At 47.1% G+C, this 18,301-nt stretch overlaps 2 protein-coding genes across 2 annotated transcripts in view; one reads left to right on the forward strand and one right to left on the reverse strand.

Moving 5' to 3' along the window:
- SLC31A2 (solute carrier family 31 member 2) overlaps positions 1-18,301 on the forward strand; it is a 543,264-nt gene that overhangs the window by 33,421 nt on the left and 491,542 nt on the right. The window lies entirely within an intron of this gene.
- NIBAN2 (niban apoptosis regulator 2) overlaps positions 1-18,301 on the reverse strand; it is a 101,527-nt gene that overhangs the window by 19,232 nt on the left and 63,994 nt on the right. The window contains exons 3-5 of the mRNA XM_079962056.1: positions 15,804-15,932; positions 14,603-14,708; positions 9,030-9,197 (exon numbers count right to left, since the gene is read on the reverse strand). Coding sequence (XP_079818182.1) covers positions 9,030-9,197; positions 14,603-14,708; positions 15,804-15,932 — 403 coding nt within the window. The remainder of the gene's footprint in view (positions 1-9,029; positions 9,198-14,602; positions 14,709-15,803; positions 15,933-18,301) is intronic.

An 18,301-nucleotide genomic window follows, 5' to 3' on the forward strand; every position in this document is an offset into this window, starting at 1 on the left:
TCTGGGGAAACAAGGTTGAAAAACTGCAACCTAAAGCAATCAGGGTCAATCAAAATGATCCTATCCAGTAGGAGAGGCTACCCCAGCTTCCTAGACAGGACAGAAAGAGAAAACGGAGCCCTCTGCCCCAATGCCATACAGACAAATCTTCCATAAAACAAAACAATAACACAGCCTTGCAAACTGGATCCCCTGAAATCCAGCTGCAACCCTTGCTGTCTCCAAGCAGGGTTGGGAGAGAGCCCTGTCTGGAACCCTAAAGAGTCACTGCTGGTCAATGATAACCTTGATGGACCAATGGCCTAGTTCTGTAGAAGGCAGTTTCCTACATTTCCTAACAAGCCCAACCAGCTAAGGGAGAGGGAGAAGGGTTAAAAAGAAGGAAGAGTTAAACAGGCAAGGCTGGGCTGTGCCTGTGCCAGTGTCAGAGTTACAATCACAGCGCTCTGGAAATTGACGTAACATCCACAAAAGAGGAATCCTGTCTGGAAAGCCGAAGACGGAGGAAGGTCTTCAAAAGGGAAATTGCCACATTTTGGCATGGGGCAGAGGGGAGGAGAGGGAAGAGAAAGTGACTAAAAATAATGTGACGGGATGAATCACAGTCAGCACATGATTTCTGAAAATCTTTTAACACAAGCAACACCCCCGTAAGGCGGATGGAGAAAGGGGTGCATCGCAGCTGCCCAAGATTCCTCTGTGTGTGATTCATTGCTGGGGAAGGGGGAGGCTGTGAGCATTTCTCCACAGTCTTCCCCCCCCCCAACCTTTCGGAGTAGACAGCTTTCTTTTTTGGAATGAGAAGAGTTAAGCCAAGAGGTGGCTAGATCTGGCAAGGTCTGGACTAAGGTTTCAGCTACAAGAATTATAGCCCGGGCACACACTCCACTCTGAAATGGGAGAAGGAAAGAAGAGGTGTAAAAGGAAAAAAGAAAAAGCTGGCATTCTTTTAATGACCGAGTCTGGAGTTGGCAGGGACAAACCGTAGAGGGACGGAGGAAAGGGAAACAGGCAGAGAGCTCTCTCCTTTGAGAAAGGGTAGTCTTAACTGCCTTGTCTTTGGTTTCTTTAAAAGGCTCTGGTGGAGGAGGAAACAACAGGGATGCTGGATTAAGAGGGGCTGTTTCAACACTGGTGGAAGAAGAATACCGGATGCCTGGTACATCACAAGAGCATATTTTGTCCGTCCTCAGGGAAGGCAAGGAGCTACGCAGAATGTGACCATGACTCTCTCCTGCCCCCGTTACAAATACTATTTCCTACCCAGTAGGATTCAGAGACACCAAATGTTGCAGCCAGGTTCTGTGGCTGCGCACATGCGTGAGATCCTATGGAAAGGATTCACTTCCTCTACCACCACCACCCTGCATCTCTAGATCCAGAACTACCATCTCCTTAGGAAAATAGGAACCTGCTATATATTAGCCATATCATTGGTCCATCTAGTTCAGTACTGCCTATAATGAGTGGCCATGACTCTCCAAGGCTTCCAGGAACGGGACGTTCCCAGTCCTCCCAGATGTTGAGAGACTGAACCTGGGATCGTCTGTGTGCAAACAGATGCCCAGCCATTGAGCTACAGTCTTCCTCTTAACCATAAACTAAGGTTCTAGTCCTCATAATTCAGACAGAAACAGGAACACAGGGAGCTGCCTTATGCTGAGTCAGAGCATTGGTCCATCTTGCTCAGTACTGTCCACACCAATTGGAAGCTGCTCTCTAGGGCTTTCAGACAAGGGTCACTCCCAGTGCCACTTGGGAGATGCCACTGGGGACTGGACCTGGGGCCTTTTGCATGCAACACAGATGGTCTGCCACTGAGCGGGACATTTCTCTGGTTCCATTTTGGCGTAAGGGGGTGCAGGGCTGCTGATCGTGGATGGGTTCTGAAAGCCAGCACGAACATTTCCCAGGCATGTGGCAGAACACACACACACACACAGAGAACATGTATGCGGCTGGCTGCCCAGCATCTCCCTTGAAAGATTCTGGAAGGTGAGATGATCCAGTGCCACCCCACTGCAGTCCTGCCTGGGGATGACTAGCAATTTTGTTCTTGCCCTCCAGCAAGACAAGGAGATTTTGAAGTCACCATTGCCTGAACAACTATAGTTAAGGTTGTTGTTACTGCACAGTAGGGCTGGCAGTGTATGCTCCTGAAGGTCACAACATGAAGCAGACCTGATTTTAGAGGAGATGTTGTTGCTCACATCAGCCCCAGACCCAGATTTTGAAGTCCAAAACCTCTGGAGCACAGCAAGTTAGCAGAGGGCTCCAATAAGCACCATCCCACGTGCTTGTTGAGGTGGCACAGTCCATGTGGGTCTATCCCCATGTGATGCGGGGTGCAGAACATTTCCTCCTAGGCAACTCTGGTGGGACCAGAGACATTACGAACGCAAATTTTACCTTTGAGCTGCAGGCTATGCACACCCCTCTGTCCAGGCATGCTAGAGGCATGATCAGAGTTCAAGGGCACATTCCAGCCAGGCAAAAACTCATTAGGAAGGTGCAAAACAGACCTGGTGAAGGGAGAGGGGGATGTAGGGCTATTTCTGAGGGCTAGATGGAAAGGCCAGGACAAGGACAGGTGTGTGTGTGGTAGGTTTTCATAAAGAGGAATAAATAAATAAAAGCACAGAAAGCCAACCTTGCAATCTCTCTTGCACACATGACCTTGTCCCATGGGTCAGTTGCACAACATGCAGCCTAACGACGACTCCTTCATTTAAGAAGGTGGCGCTGAGCCATCTGAGCCCAGCAATAAATTAAAACGTGACTGCAAAGGACATAAACTTAAAATAACAAAACAGCACACGTACTGGGAGTGAACTCTCAAAACGTTGCAGCTTGAAAGAAAGCAGGGAGGAAAGGGAAGGAGGGGGAAGGACAGGGTGGTTTATTGTAAGCACCGTGAAAGGATCTGCCCAGTTCAGGGTGGGAAAAGGAATTTCAGAGGGAAGTCCTCCCCAAGGGGGTGGGGAGGGGTGATGGATGGCTTTCTAGCCTGGCATTCTAATGCTCTCCCACCCGCACAACGCATTCCACGTAGGCCAGGCAGCGGGAAACCTGCCAAGAGAGAAAAGGAGAGGACAGGATGGGCGGGGATCACCGCATCGAAAATGCCACCTTCTGCCAGCAAAGCCTCGCCCTGCACAGGGCAGGGCTGCAAGCCCACAGAGGAGGGAAAGGAGGGTGGCGGTGATGTTTGACCCTGCCAGAACCTGCCAAAGCATGCCAAGGGCCCACTATAGACAGAAAGTTTGCACAACTTTGCAGTAGGAAGCAGTAAAAGGGCGGCGGGGAGGGGGGGGGAGCATAGCTAACAGCGGTTTAGGCTCTAGCAGGTGCTGGGAAGAGCTCACCTTAATTGGAGCTTGGGGAAGGCATTAATTTGTCCCCAGGTGAGAAAAAAGGCCCACAGCTCCTGCAGATTCTCAGAATCAATCAATCAATATTTGCGTGCCCATTCAAAGGAAGGTGGGTGTGAGGCTTGCCTCAGAGAAAAGCTATCCAACAGATCTGCAGTTCCATATTTTTTAAAAAATTATATTCTAGTGCAAGCGCACACAAACACCATATAAATAATACTAATTTATTGCACAAGTATCCCTCCTCTCCCCCTCCTTCAAGGTTGGCACTAAAGGAGAGTAAAAGGTAAACTGTGTCCTAAGTCTCATAGGAGTTGTATTCCAAACCATCTGGAGGGTACCAGGCCAGCAAAGGCTGCCCATGTTATTTGATCCAGAGGTCGGTCAGACTACAACTCCTGTCAGCCCCAGCCAATTCAGCCATGGTCATGGATGATGGGAGTTGTAGTACAACAACATCGGGAAGATGTAGGAATATTTGTGTTGAGAATCCCTTAAACAGAAAATGGACATCAGTGGAAATGGCTTTGATGGACATGGGCAGGCAGAGCTGGCTCACCCATGAAGAACGGTGAGGCAACCACCTCAAGCGACAGAATCCACAGGGGCAGCAGATCCTGATGTCAATCTTTCTTCTCCCCTTGTTCCTGATGCAGATCTTCCATCCCCCCTTTCCCCCTGCCGGGGAGTGGGACACTATTTAGAGATCTACCTCAGGTGCCAAAATGTATTGGGCCAGCCCTGTGGGTAGGCTGTTATTCCATTCAGTAACTTAAATGCCCAGCCAGTGAAATCTCTGCACTGGCTTGTCTTTACACCAGCCTGTGCTAACCTGCTAACCATTTTTAAGGAAATCAGCCCTAAGTGCTCACTGGAAGGACAGATCGTGAAGCTGAGGCTCCAATACTTTGGCCACCTCATGAGAAGAGAAGACTCCCTGGAAAAGACCCTGATGTTGGGAAAGATGGAGGGCACAAGGAGAAGGGGATGACAGAGGACAAGATGGTTGGACAGTGTTCTCGAAGCTACCAGCGAGTTTGACCAAACTGCGGGAGGCAGTGGAAGACAGGAGTGCCTGGCGTGCTCTGGTCCAAGGGGTCACGAAGAGTCGGACACAACTAAACGACTAAACAACAACAACAAGAAGAAGTGCTAACCTGCACTTCAGAGGTTTTTGACTGCAACTCCCATAATCCCTGGGCACAGGCCATTTTGGCCGGGGCTGATGGGAACTGGAGCCTAACAACATCTGCTCTAGAATCATGCCTGCTTCATCATGGCTGTGCAATATAGCCAAACATCTCCACTTTGGTCTCTTCTGTCCAAAGGACATTGTTCCAGAAGTCTTGTGGTTTGCTCAGATGCAACTTTGCAAACCAAAGCCATGCTGCCATATTATTTTTAGAGAGACAAGGCTTTCTCCTGGAAACCCTTCCAAACAAACCATACTTGTTCTGTCTTTTTCTAATTGCACTGTCATGAACTTTAACATTTAACATGCTAACTGAGACCTATAGAGCCTGAGATGTAACTCTTGGGTTTTTTGCAATTTCTCTGAGCATTGCAGGGTCTGACCTTGAGGTGAATTTGCTGTGACGTCCACTCCTGTAAAGATTGGTAACTGTCTTTAACATTTTCCAATTTTGAATAATCTTTCTCATTGTAGAATGATGGACTTAAAACTGGTTGAAGATGACCTTAGAACTCTTCCCAGTTTCATTAGCAGCAGCAGTTGCTTCCCTAAGAGCATTGTATCATCTTTGCTTTTATAGAAGTGGGCACACTTGCTGATGATCAATTAAGCAGGGGCATTTTATTAGCAGTCCTTGTCTGCTACTTAGCCTCTTAATTCGTATGGAAGCAGTAAAGTGTACTTAGTTTTTTGCACATGTTTTCTCCATCTTGGCTTTATTTCTGTTTAATAAATCATGACATGGTGTAATATGTCATGTGTTGTTGTTCATCTGAAGTTGTGTTTTCCTGATTTTAAGACCTGCTAGGGAACAGGTGATTGCTATTGTGTCCTGATATGTAAAACCACAGAATTCAAAGAGGGTGCACTTTCTTTTTCCCATGACTGTATATATGTTGTTAAATAAAATAAATAAACAAAACTGCAACACTGCTACTATTAACAAATTCATCCCCCCAGGTAAGCAAATAATTCTGAGGCCGGATTATAAGAGAGGTGTTCCCACTTGGTAAGTCTGGGCACCGCTCTGCTCTCTTCCAAATCATCTCTTTGGCTCAAGCTGTGGAGCTCAACAAACTGCAACTTGAGACCCAGCTGTGGAAAAGACACATCATGTTGCTCCACCAGTTGCTCACTCCCTGTGCCTGGTCAGAATCCTATACTCACAACATCCAAAACAGTTCCCATCAAAAAATTTAAGTTCATCAGACAAACTTTGTCACGGTTGGCAGAGGGTGATTCAAAGCTGATGAGAAGCAGAGACTGAAATTTACATGGCCTCTTTGTAGCCATGCCAGTCCTTCAAGAAGCTTGCAGCAAGGGCCATAGCTGAATGGTACAGCATCTGCTTTGTATGCAGAAGGTCCCAGGTTCAAACCCCAGAAGCACCAGATCTCACGAAACTCAAGGCACTTGCCATTCTACAATGCACCCAAACGTTTTGTTTCCTGGGAAACTCTCTTAGAAAACCACTGTTTTAACCTCTGCAGCAGTTACCTGCAGGCATTTGGATATTACCCCACACTGTTTTTCTTTGAAAGTTGTATTATTATTATTATTATTATTATTATTATTATTATTATTACCTCTATATGAATTTTGAATTGTATTTGGGGGAAAGGAAAAAAAACTGGACAGGGACACTTATGTGAGAGAGGGGAGGAAGAAATAAGACAGGTTTATTTAAAATATAAACATGTTGTGAATATATATATATTCACACAGCACATAGTTCCGCTATGGAATTTGCTCCTGCCTGAGGTGGTAATGGCCACCATCTTGAATGCCTTTAAAAGAGAATTAGACAAATTTGTGGAGGATAAGGCTATCCATGACTACTGGCCATGATGGCTATGCTCTGCCTCCTATGTAGGAGAAACCTTTCCTTTGCTGGGGATCCTGAGTGAGGAGAGCATTGTTCCAAACAGATCCTGCTTTCCGGCTTCCTACTGGAGCATCTGGTTGGCCCCTGGGAGAACAGGATGCTGGACTAGATGGGCCATTGGCCTCAGTCCATAAGGCATTCACACACACACACACACACACACACACACACACACACACGCTTTTCCACAATGCTCTTCCATACTTGTTCCTTCTTGCCTCTGCTAGAATAAAACAGCTGAAACCGCAAGAAAGAAGATCTTGACTGAATATGTCAAAAGCAACTTCGTAGAGGTAATAAGGCAGTTTAGCAGTTAAACCTCTGAAGGTGGAGCGCTCTCCTTTCCTAGAGGAGGTTAAGTGAGAAGATAGGTAAAGGGACCCCTGACCATTAGGTCCAGTCATGGCCGACTCTGGGGTTGCGGCACTCATCACGCTTTATTGGCCGAGGGAGCCGGCGTACAGCTTCCGGGTCATGTGGCCAGCATGACTAAGCCGCTTCTGGCGAACCAGAGCAGTGCACGGAAATGCCGTTTACCTTCCCGCTGCAGCGGTACCTATTTACCTACTTGCATTTTGATGTGCTTTCAAACTGCTAGGTTGGCAGGAGCAGGAACCGAGTAACGGGAGCTCACCCCGTACTCCTGTCTTATAGTTCCTGCAAATGTGGCGGGGCGCAATGGTTTGCAGGTGCATTCTGCAATATTTAATTGATGGAACACTAATGCATTAATGATGGATTTTTAATTAACCGCCCCCACACATCCCGTTTTATGTGTGGCATAGTGCTTAGAGTGTCGGACCAGTGCCTGGGAGACCAGGGATCAAATTCTCACTCACTTATCATGACTTATCATGAGTCAGCAGTGTGATGAAGAAGCAAAAAAAAAAAAAAAAAAAAAAAAGCTGGTGTAATTCTAGGCTGCATGAACAGAAGTGTTGTGAGAAGTAATAGTCCCACTCTATCCTGCCTCTGTCAGACGACACCTTTTAGAATGATGTTGACAAGCTGGAATGTGTGCAGAGGAAGGCAGTCAATATGATCAAGGGTCTGCACACCAAGTCTTATGAGGAATGGTTGAGGGAGTTGGGTATGTTTAGCCTGCAAAAGAGAAGGCTAGAGGATATATGACAGTGATCTTCAAATATTTCAAAGGCTGTCACATGGAGGAGAAAGCAAGCTTGTTTTCTCCTGCTTTTGAGGGTAGGACTCAAACCAACGGCTTCAAGTTGCAATAAAGGAGATTCCGACTAAACATTTGGAAAAACTTTCCAACAGTAAGAGCTGTTCAGCAGTGAAACAGACTCCCTCAGGAGGTTGTGGACTCTCCTTCCTTGGAGGTTTTTAAGTGGAGATTGGATGGTCATCTGTCAGGGATGCTTTAGCTGAGATTCCTGCATTGCAGGGGGTTTATCTACTTGCACTTTGACATGCTTTCGAACTGCTAGGTTGGCAGGAGCAGGGACCGAGTAATGGGAGCTCACCCCGTCGCGGGGATTCGAACCGCCGACCTTCTGATCAGCAAGTCCTAGGCTCTGTGGTTTAACCCACAGTGCCACCCACATCCCTAAGTGGAAGATACATGCCCATTAATTAGTCAGTCATGCTGCAGTTGACGAAGTCCTACTATGTTCAGAGTGATGGAAAAGGATATCTGCACTGGGTGCCAATCTGTTACCAGGCCAAGTTCAAGGTGTTCCTATTGGTATTCAAAGCACTTAATGGCTTGAGACAAGTTTACTTGCCCCATATGAGCCCACTTGACTGCTTCAGTCCATGGAACTATTACAGGTGCCACATTAATACTTGTGGCCCCTTACACTTTGGAACTCCCTGCCTATTTACATTAGGCAGGCACCTTCACTGTTCAGTGGTACCTTTAGATATGAATGGGATCCGTTCCGGAGCCCCGTTCGCATCTAGAAGTAAATGTAACTAGAGACGGGATGTCTGCACACGCATGCATTGCTTTTTGCCGCTTCTGTGCATGACGTCATTTTGAGCGTCTGCGCTTGCGCAAGTGGTGAAACCCGGAAGTAACGCGCTCCGTTACTTCCGGGTTGCCTAGGAGCGAAACTCGAATGCGCTCAACTCGAAGCGTATTCAACTCGAGGTATGACTGTACTCTGTTTGTACTTAAAACGTTTCTTCTTCTTCAGGGAAGCCAATCCAGACACAGAAATGTTAATGTGTTTGAATCTCTTTTACTGTTAATTTTAATTATTGCTAATGGTGTTTTGTTTTTATTATTTATTATTAAATCTGTATTTATATTTCTTGTAAACTGCTTAGAGATTTTACTACAGTCAAATGTCATACAAATGTTGTTAACCAAACAAATAATCCGCAGGGAATATGCGTAAAGAGATTCAGCAAGCACCTTCTGTTTTAACCTTTAAACGCTTGCTGGAATCTTTTCTATGCCCATATTTCATTAGTTCTGGAAGCAGCATTTACATCATATGCAGGCTCAAATATACAATGTCAAGTGAAACCATGGAGGAAATGGAATAGGCTGTTGTGTGATTGCAGCCTCTGCTGTCCACCGAGAGGCTAAACCGGCAGTCTCTGACTGACTTACCATTGTTGCAGTGGCGCACACAGTCCTGGAAAACGGCTCGCCACTTCTCATGCTCCTTCCCAGTCATCACGCAGAAGTAGTAGTGCCGGGCGTAAGGGTGCCATAGGATGAGAGGGAACTCTGTGGGGCATTTGAAGACAGAGGTGTTGCCCGATTTGGGTGCAGAACCTGGGGGACAAAAAAACACGAAGAGGGAGAGACAGATGTGACAGTGGCAGAGCTAGGAAGAAACCAGCACCCCCACTTTCAAAGCATGACACACATCATGTGATTTATTCCTGACTGGAAAAACACACACAGTCAGAGAGGCCAGCAGACGAGGGCATTTGCGCTTATGTGATGTGGGATTCACACATCTGGCTAGTCGGTTGAGAGAATAGGATACTGGATTTGATAGGAAGATCTCTGTCACTACTCTGCATCATTCCCCATGCTGAATCTTGCCTCCTTCCCAAATGGGTAATTCAGTCATTGCCTAAACACAAGGCATATCTGGCCTCAAAGAAGACTGCCCACTGCACCTTTGCACATTGCCACTCCCCACCAGGAAGCCAGGGCACAGCAGAAACTCACACAGGGAAGTGGAGTCACCAGAGGCTGAGGAAGCCCATTGTTCTCTCCAGTCATGCCTGATACACAGACTGTGCAAATTCCCTCCTCATGCAGAGAGGTAGCAACTAGCAAGAACTACCTTAACTTTCAGGAGAGCTTACCCATTGCATGCCCATGTGTTGCCTCTGTGGAGCAGCTCTGCTTAGATTGGAGATTCATCCAGATCACACAGAGAATTGCCCCCCCCCCCAGTGCTGGCAACATATACTTTGCTCTTCCCCAAACTGGTGCCCTCCAGATGTTGTTGGACCCAGCGACGGCCATTGGTCCCAGCCAGAATGGCCAGTGATGATGGGAGTTGTATTCCAGCAACAGCTGGGAGGGCCACAAGTTTCGCCATCCTCCTCCTTCCAAGGTCACTGTCAGAACTGCAACACCAATCACTTTTGGACCCTTGAAAGTGCTATACCATCACTGGGAAATTTCAAACCTGGGGGCCAAACGTGGCTCTCCATGCCTTTTTAGCTGGCTCTTGGAACCCTCCCCAAGCCACACCCCTCTCCACAGGCCACACCCACACAGGCCCTGTTTCACACTCCAAGTACTTTTGCCTAGCTGCAATGTGCTCTTGAATTCTGATGCCTCTTCTTTGTCTGTGCAGAGGGTAGAGAGGGAAGTGTGTAGAAACCAACAAAGGAAAAATGAAGTTTGTTGCTACACCCACCACTGGCATGTGGCCCTCAGAAGCTTGTCCAGAAGGGAATGTGGCATTCAGGTAGAAAAAGCTTCCTTGCCCCTGCTCTATGCAAAAGTACAGTAGTAATTATTGCCACAACAAAAGAAACAACAAAAGAAAATCCATTTAAAAGAATTGGCATATTTTAATCCACCCTACCCATTCAAGGAGTAGGTCAGAAGCCATGCTTGGATTCAGTAGCTTGAACATAAGTCTTAGCAAGAGGCAGCAGACTAAATAACTAGATAAATGTTTCTATTGCAAGGCGCAGATTTGTCTTGATTTGTCTGCCACATGCTGCTGAGGCCAGGCAAACATGCAGCCCACCTGCCACTTCTGGATTTGATTGCAGATGGCAAGCTCCCTGGAGGCCAGGAAAAGGAAATGGGAACATCTGGGAGGCAGGGATTGGGGGAAGGACCATAGCTAATGTGCACTGGATCAGTGCATGGTCACAAGGATGGACTGGAGCTGGAGCTTAATAGAGACGACTTGGGGAGCATGTTTCTTGTCTTGTGGGTGCTTCCTGGACCCACTGCTGCCACTTGAGGCACAGATGGCCACGCTGACACAGAGTGCCTTCTGTCAAATCAGACTAGTGGCCCGGCTACAACCCTATTTGAATGCAAATAACTTGGCTGCTATGATTTATGTTCTAGAAACCTCAGGACTGGACTACTGCCATGCTCTTTACATAGGGTTGCCTCTGAAAACAGTGCAGAAGCATCAAATTAGTGCAGCAGCCCAGCTGCTGACAGGTTCAAGGCAAACAGAACATATAGCACAATCTAGGTTAACAGCTACACAGGCCAATTCACAGCGCTTGGTTGTCTTTATATATATATATATAAATAAATAGCGTTTTTATTGGTTTTCCAAAATACAGAAATAGATTTTTTTTAAAAAAAGTTAGATTTATTTATTTTTAAGTTAGAGGCTTACATATACTGAGAAGGCACAAAGTGCTGGTTTTCACCTATAAACCTTTATCGATCAGGATTCCAATATATTCTAGAATGCCTCTCAAAAGGGGAACATACGCATACCTTTATGTCGTCACCTGAGGCCCTACCCTGGGTCCCTTCTTTGAGTGAGGCTCAGAGGGTTGTGACAAGAGAGAAGGCTGCCTTCCCCTGTGGCTCTCTTAAGTGAGGTCTGCCTCGCCAGGTAAAAAGCTCACCTTCCCATCCCCAGGCATCTGACAGACTTTGATGATGTTTTTGCTGCCAAAGCTTTCCACAGTTTTCTATTGGAGAAAGTTTTGTTTTTAAATGAATAGTATGTGTTTTCATATGACTATGAATGTTATGGTATGTTTATGTTTTTTAAGTGGGTTTAAACCACTTTGATAGGGATGCGGGTGGCGCTGTGGTGTAAACCACTGAGCCTAGGGCTTGCCAATTGGAAGGGTGGTGGTTTGAATCCCCGTGACAGGGTGAGTGCCCGTTGCTCGGTCCCTGCTCCTGCCAACCTAGCAGTTCAAAAGCACGTCAAAGTGCAAGTGGATAAATAGGTACCGCTCTGGCGGGAAGCTAAACAGCGTTTCCATGCACTGCTCTGGTTCGCCAGAAGCGGCTTAGTCATGCTGGCCACATAACCCGGAAGCTGTATGCCAGCTCCCTCGGCCAATAAAGCGAGATGAGCGCTGCAACCCCAGAGTCGTTCGTGATTGGACTTAACTGTCAGGGGTCCCTTTACGTTTAAACCACTTTGATACATCTGTGCAATGAGCGAATAATGAGTTGAAATGAATAAATTATTAATAATAATATAAACTCAGTGGCAGAGCACCTGCCTTGCACACAGAAGCTCCCCGGCTAAATCTTCAGTGGCTCCCAGTAGGGCGTGGAGAGAATCCCTGTCTGAATTCTGGAGTGCTGCAGCCAGTCAGTGTACATTATAACAGGGAGCAAGCCCTCCAGGTCTGCCCCCAGGTCACGCCTCTCTCCTCAAGCCACACCTCTCACCAGCCCTGCTTCATACCCTCCTGGAGTGTTTTTTGCCTGGCTGCAATGTGTCCTTGAACCCTGATGATGCCTCTTGCTTGCCTGGATGGAGGGCAGAGAGGAGTGTGCTGAGTGTTTGCAGAAATTAGCCTAACTGTACAAATGCAACATTTACTGTGCATTGTTGCTGCTCTCATTTCTGATTCTGACCCACAGCACTAGGGGCATGTGCCCCACAGAAGGTTGCCCAGAAGAAAATGCAGCTCTCAGGATAAAAACGGGTTGGCCAATGTTTTATGCAGATCTAAATAAAAAGTTACAGATCAACAAAACCCTGCAACCATCATAAATCTCCTGTGCTGCTCGCACCAATCCTTGATTTCCCTCTGCACACTTTCACCTCTTCGGCTGGCGGTCCAACTGAATAACTTCAGCTGTTCCCTGAAGAGGTGACCTCATCATCCCAAGCGGGAACCTGCCAGGCCCTGGGCAGCCAGCCTTTCTCCAAACAAATGTCTTTTCAGGCTTCTTGAAGGTCCTGCTTGGAAACGGGCAACCCTTCCTTGCACCCCACCCACCAACCATACTCCCTGACTGCTGTGGTTTTGCAAGCCAGCCGCACACAGCTTGTGTCAAAGCCTGGCAATTCACACAAGGGCCAGGCAGCAGGTTTGCTTTCCCTTCTGAGCTGAGGCACTAGCACACCTCACCCCTCTACCCTCAAAACAAGGAGAGGGCAGACGGAAGGCTGGAGACAATATGGATGGCAATACAGTACAATGCAATACAGTTATCGTGTCCAATGTAACGTTAATGACATTTCAGTCATGATCAAGAGGCTGCATGCTGGGCAATCTCTGGTCTACATATTAAAATAAGAATTTAAGAAGAGCGTTGCTGGATCAGGCCAGTGGTCCATCTAGTCCAGCATCCTGTTCTCACAGTGGCCAACCAGAGACCCGTGGGAAACCTGAATGAAACAGCAGCTCTCCCCACTTGTGACCCCCAGGACTGGTATGCAGAGGCACCCTGCCTCCAGCAGCAAAGGGAAAATGCATCCGCTGTGCCTAATAGCCACTAATAGCTTTGTTCTCCATTAACAGATTAGCTGATGCTCCCTGGATACTTCCTATATCCAAATGAGGTATATTATGTAGCCACATCATATTTTACATCAAATAGGCCAGACTGTGCCACTTCACAGTCTCATTTCAAAACAGAGGCAGATGAAAGCATGGATGATTATTGGGAACAGTAAGCAACTTGCTCCCAATAATCAAAAGGGCCTTAGTAATCGTAATTAAAACAAGAAGCTGGCCAGCCATTAGAGCTTTGGAATTTGCCTGCAGCTTGAAGGATCAACATTCTCATCCAGAACTGAGGCCCAGTTTAGGACGGGGAACCCATATACCAGGAGTGGGGAACTATTCAGCCCAAGGGCCACATTTCCTTCTGAGCAACCTCCTGGGGGCCAGTAGTAGGCAGAACCAGAGGCAAAAGTGGGTGGAGTGAAGAATGTAGATTTTAGCTTTGAGGAGTAGGGCAATGTCAACAAACACTCCCCTCCTGTTAGGATATAGTTCCATTCCACCTTAAAAGGGTACAGGCATGACTTTTGTGTATCACATGCCTGTTTACTCCCAGCACTGTCTGCTGAAACTTCCGTTGTATGTTGCTTTTGCTATACTGCTGTTTTGCCGGAGATGAAGGGATGCAGACATGCTTTCCTTAGTTCCTGAACTATGCTGAATAAATGCTGTAAATAATGCTTACATCTGCCTCTGTCCATCTCATCTGCTGTGTGATGATTTACACACTCTGCTGACAGAGCATGCACAGGTCTCTAAACGTATCTGAGGCTCATGTCGCTGACTGACTCCTGTTCCACGGGAGACCGGTGATCGTCCAGAGCCAGCTGGGGGCCTGTCTGATGCCCCCGTCTCCCCGGCATCCTCCATCCAGGCAAACAAGCAAGAGGCATCATCAGAGTTCAAGAACATATTCCAGGCAAAAACTCTCAAGTGCACTGGGTCAGTGAAAGGTGTGGCTTACCGGGGGGGGGGGGGAGTTCCAAGGGTCAGGAATATTGGCCTGGAGGGCCATTGTCACTGCCTGGGACACACCTCAGTGGCATAACATCCACCTTCTGTGCAGCTGGCCCCAGGTCTCCGGGCAGCGCTGGGAAAGTTCTGTGTCAAAAACCTGGAGAGCCACTGCCGTTAGTGCAGACAGTACTGATCTAGATGGGCATGCTCATCACCCCTGCTATGCTCCTCTGAGCCCTAAGACAATGGAGCCATCTGGCACCGAGAAGGTGAAGGATGGGCAGTAGGACTCACCTGGCAAATTGCTATTGACCAGGTCCAGGTATTGCTCCAAGGAGGTGAGGATCTTGTAGCCAGCACTGTTGATGAGAATCCGGGGCTGGAGACCTCTCTCATAGGCCTGCACAAGGAGGAGAACAAGCACATACCAGGAATGTCCCAAAGGCAAATCAGATCTGCTGGGCCACTCAAGGTTCTGGACCTTTGCTCCAGCAAAATCCAGGCCCTGCTAATCCTTCAATAAAGTCATGTTTACACCCTGTCTTTCTGCAATTAACAGAACTTAGCAGATCAGTCAAAGATCCATCTCAGACTATATAAGACCCCTCACTTACCTGCCAGTACTTTCTCAACACATGGGGAATGCAATATGACTAAAATTCAGTTTTAATGGAAGACTCCAAACAGGAAGAAAAGTCCCCAAAATTGCCATCAAAACTAGATGAGCTCAGTCAGAACTGTTCTGTAATGTTGTGGGCTATACACAAAAGGCAGTCTGCATGCATGGATATTGCTCCCCACCCCCTGATGCTGCCTTGATCACCCTATACTGGATTTGATGTTTATGGTCTGTAGACCAAGTAAAGTGAAAATGACTGAACTCAATATGGCACAGTATTGTCTACGCTAACTGGCAGAAGCCCCCTAAGATTTCAGACAGAGAGTCTCTTCCAGCCCTACCCGGAGATGCCAGGGATTGAACCTGGAACTTCTTGCATGCAAGGCAGATGCTCTACTGCTGAATCACAGCTCTTCTCCAATATAATGTCTGGGGTCTGGTGTTAGCTGGCTTATACTGACACAAGACCAGCTCAGTACTGTATTACATTGAATACCAATGGCTCTCTAGGGTTTCAGGCAGGGGTTCTTTCCTAGCCCTCCCTGGTGACTGAACCAGGGACCATCTGTGTGCAAATCAGGTGCTCTACAACTGAGCTATGTGCCTTCACTAAAGAGCAGTCAGCCAGGTCAAGTGAGAGTGTGCGCAAATTGTACTGCTGGAGAAGTTTGCTTTGCAGCTCAGAGAGCTACTACTCCTGTGTAGGAGGGCCTCCTTGAGCAGCCATCCCCAGAGATCACCTCAAAACACAAGAGATCTCAAGAAGGTGCTCAAGACCCTACCTATAAAGCTGCCAGTGGGACAGGCGCCTCTGCCCAAATACCACCTACCAGCAAGCACAATGCATGCTTTGTTAACCCAAGTGAGGGGCCTCACCAGTTTGTTCTCATACAGCACCAGCCCATAATTATGGGGCACGACACAGAAACGGTTCCTCCACTTCTTGTTTTCTTCCATGTACTGGAACAGATTCCCCGAGAAGATGGTACGTGGCTCCAGTGGAACCTAGAGAGGCGGGAGGGGGGGAGAGAGAGAGAGAGAGAAAGAAGGTGCAGCAATGAGACTTCAGGACACATTTCTGCAAAACACTCACCCCCCTGACTTGCATGCCAGCTGACAACAGTACTGTAACAAATTCAGTCTTTAACAACTCTCCTAGTTGCCTAACTCCTCCTCCTCCTCTTCTTCTTCTTCCTCCTCCTCCTCCTTGCCGATCACTCATAGCCGAGTAAGATTGCCTTCCATAAACACGGTTTTAACAATGAGTCTGTAAGTGGTGGCTAATTCTGGACTCACATGTCCTTCCACAGTGGGGACACTGGTTCCCAGGTGGGGGCTGGTCACGGTGTGGATTTGCCTAGCATGCCTTCCTCTTAGCACATTTCTCCCTTGCATCCTGAGTTCCAGTGTCTTCAAAGACCATGACTCCTTTGGTAAAGGCTGTTCTCCAACTGGAGCGCTCGCAGGACAGTGTTTCTCAGTTGTCAGTGTTTATACTACATTTTTTTTTTAAGATTTGCCTTGAGACAATCTTTAAACCTCTTTTGTTGACCACCAGCATTACGCTTTCCATTTTTTAAGTTCGGAATAGAGTAGTTGCTTTGGAAGACGATCATCAGGCATCTGCACAACATGACCAGTCCAACAAAGTTGCTGTTGAAGAATCATTGCTTTGACACTGGTGATCTTTGGTTCATCCAGTACACTGATATTAGTTCGCCTGTCTTCCAAAGTGATGTGCAAGATTTTTCAGAGACACCGTTGATGGAATCTTTTGAGAAGTTGGAGATGGCGTTTGTAAGTGGTCCATGTTTCACAAGCATACAGTAAGGTTGGTAGTACAATAGAGCATAAGGTCAAACAGATTCCTCACTGGCCTTGCAGACAACTTCATTGTCCAGAAAGTGGGAGAAGCAACAAGAGGAACAGCCATTTTAGATCTGGTCCTACCTGGTTAGTGGGGTAGAAGTGGAAGGATCATTAGGCGCGAGTGATCATGCTCTCCTGAAGTTTACTATACAGCGGAAAGGAGCAGCCACGCATACTAGGACTCAATTTCTTGACTTTAGGAAAGCCGACTTCATAAAACTTAGGGAAGTGCTGGGTGAGATCCCATGGACAGTAATATTAAAAGGAAAGGGAGTTCACGATGGCTGGGAGTTTGTTAAGAGAGAGATAGTAAAAGCACAACTTCAGGCAATACCAATGAGACGGAAACATGGAAGGTGCCTAAAGAAGCCGGGGTGGCTATCTAAAGAACTTTTAACTGAGTTAAGATTCAAAAAAGATGTGTACAAAAAATGGAAAAGGGGGGAAACCACCAAAGAGGAATTCAAACAAATAGCCAGCACGTGTAGACACAAAGTCAGAAAAGCTAAAGCACAGAATGAACTCAGGCTTGCTAGAGAGGTTAAAAGCAACAAAAAAGGCTTTTATGGGTATGTTCGTAGCAAAAGGAAGAACAAAGAAACAGTGGGGTCACTCAGAGGAGAAGATGGTGAAATGCAAACAGGGGACACAGAAAGGGCTGAACTCCTCAATGCCTTCTTTGCCTCAGTCTTCTCCGATAAAGAAAACAATGCCTGACCTGAAGAATTTGGAGCAAATGATTCAGCAGAGGAAACACAGCCCAGAATAACTAAGGAGATAGTACAAGAATACTTGGCTAGTTTAGATGTATTCAAGTCTCCAGGGCCAGATGAACTGCATCCAAGAGTATTAAAAGAACTGGCAAATGTGATCTCAGAACCACTGGCAGTCATCTTTGAGAATTCCTGGAGAACAGGTGAAGTCCCGGCAGACTGGAGGAGGGCAAATGTTGTCCCTATTTTCAAAAAGGGGAAAAGAGAGGACCCAAATAATTACCGCCCAGTGGGTCTGACATCAACACCAGGGAAGATTCTGGAGCAGATCATTAAGCACCTAGAAAGAAATGCTGTGATCACCAATAGTCAGCATGGATTTCTGAAAAACAAGTCATGTCAGACTAACCTGATCTCGTTTTTTGACAGAATTACAAGCCTGGTAGATGAAGGGAACGCAGTGGGTGTAGCCTACCTTGATTTCAGCAAGGCATTTGACAAGGTGCCCCATGATATTCATGTAAAGAAGCTGGTAAAATGCGGTCTTGACTATGCTACCACTCAGTGGATTTGTAACTGGCTGACTGACCGAACCCAAAGGGTGCTCATCAATGGTTCCTCTTCATCCTGGAGAAGAGTGACTAGTGGGGTGCCACAGGGTTCTGTCTTGGGCCCGGTCTTATTCAACATCTTTATCAACAACTTGGATGATGGACTCAAGGGCATCCTGATCAAATTTGCAGATGACACCAAACTGGGAGGGGTGGCTAACACCCCAGAGGACAGGATCAC

This window comes from Podarcis cretensis (assembly GCF_951804945.1).
Source record: "Podarcis cretensis genome assembly, chromosome: Z".
Classification (NCBI taxonomy): Eukaryota; Metazoa; Chordata; class Lepidosauria; order Squamata; family Lacertidae; genus Podarcis; species Podarcis cretensis.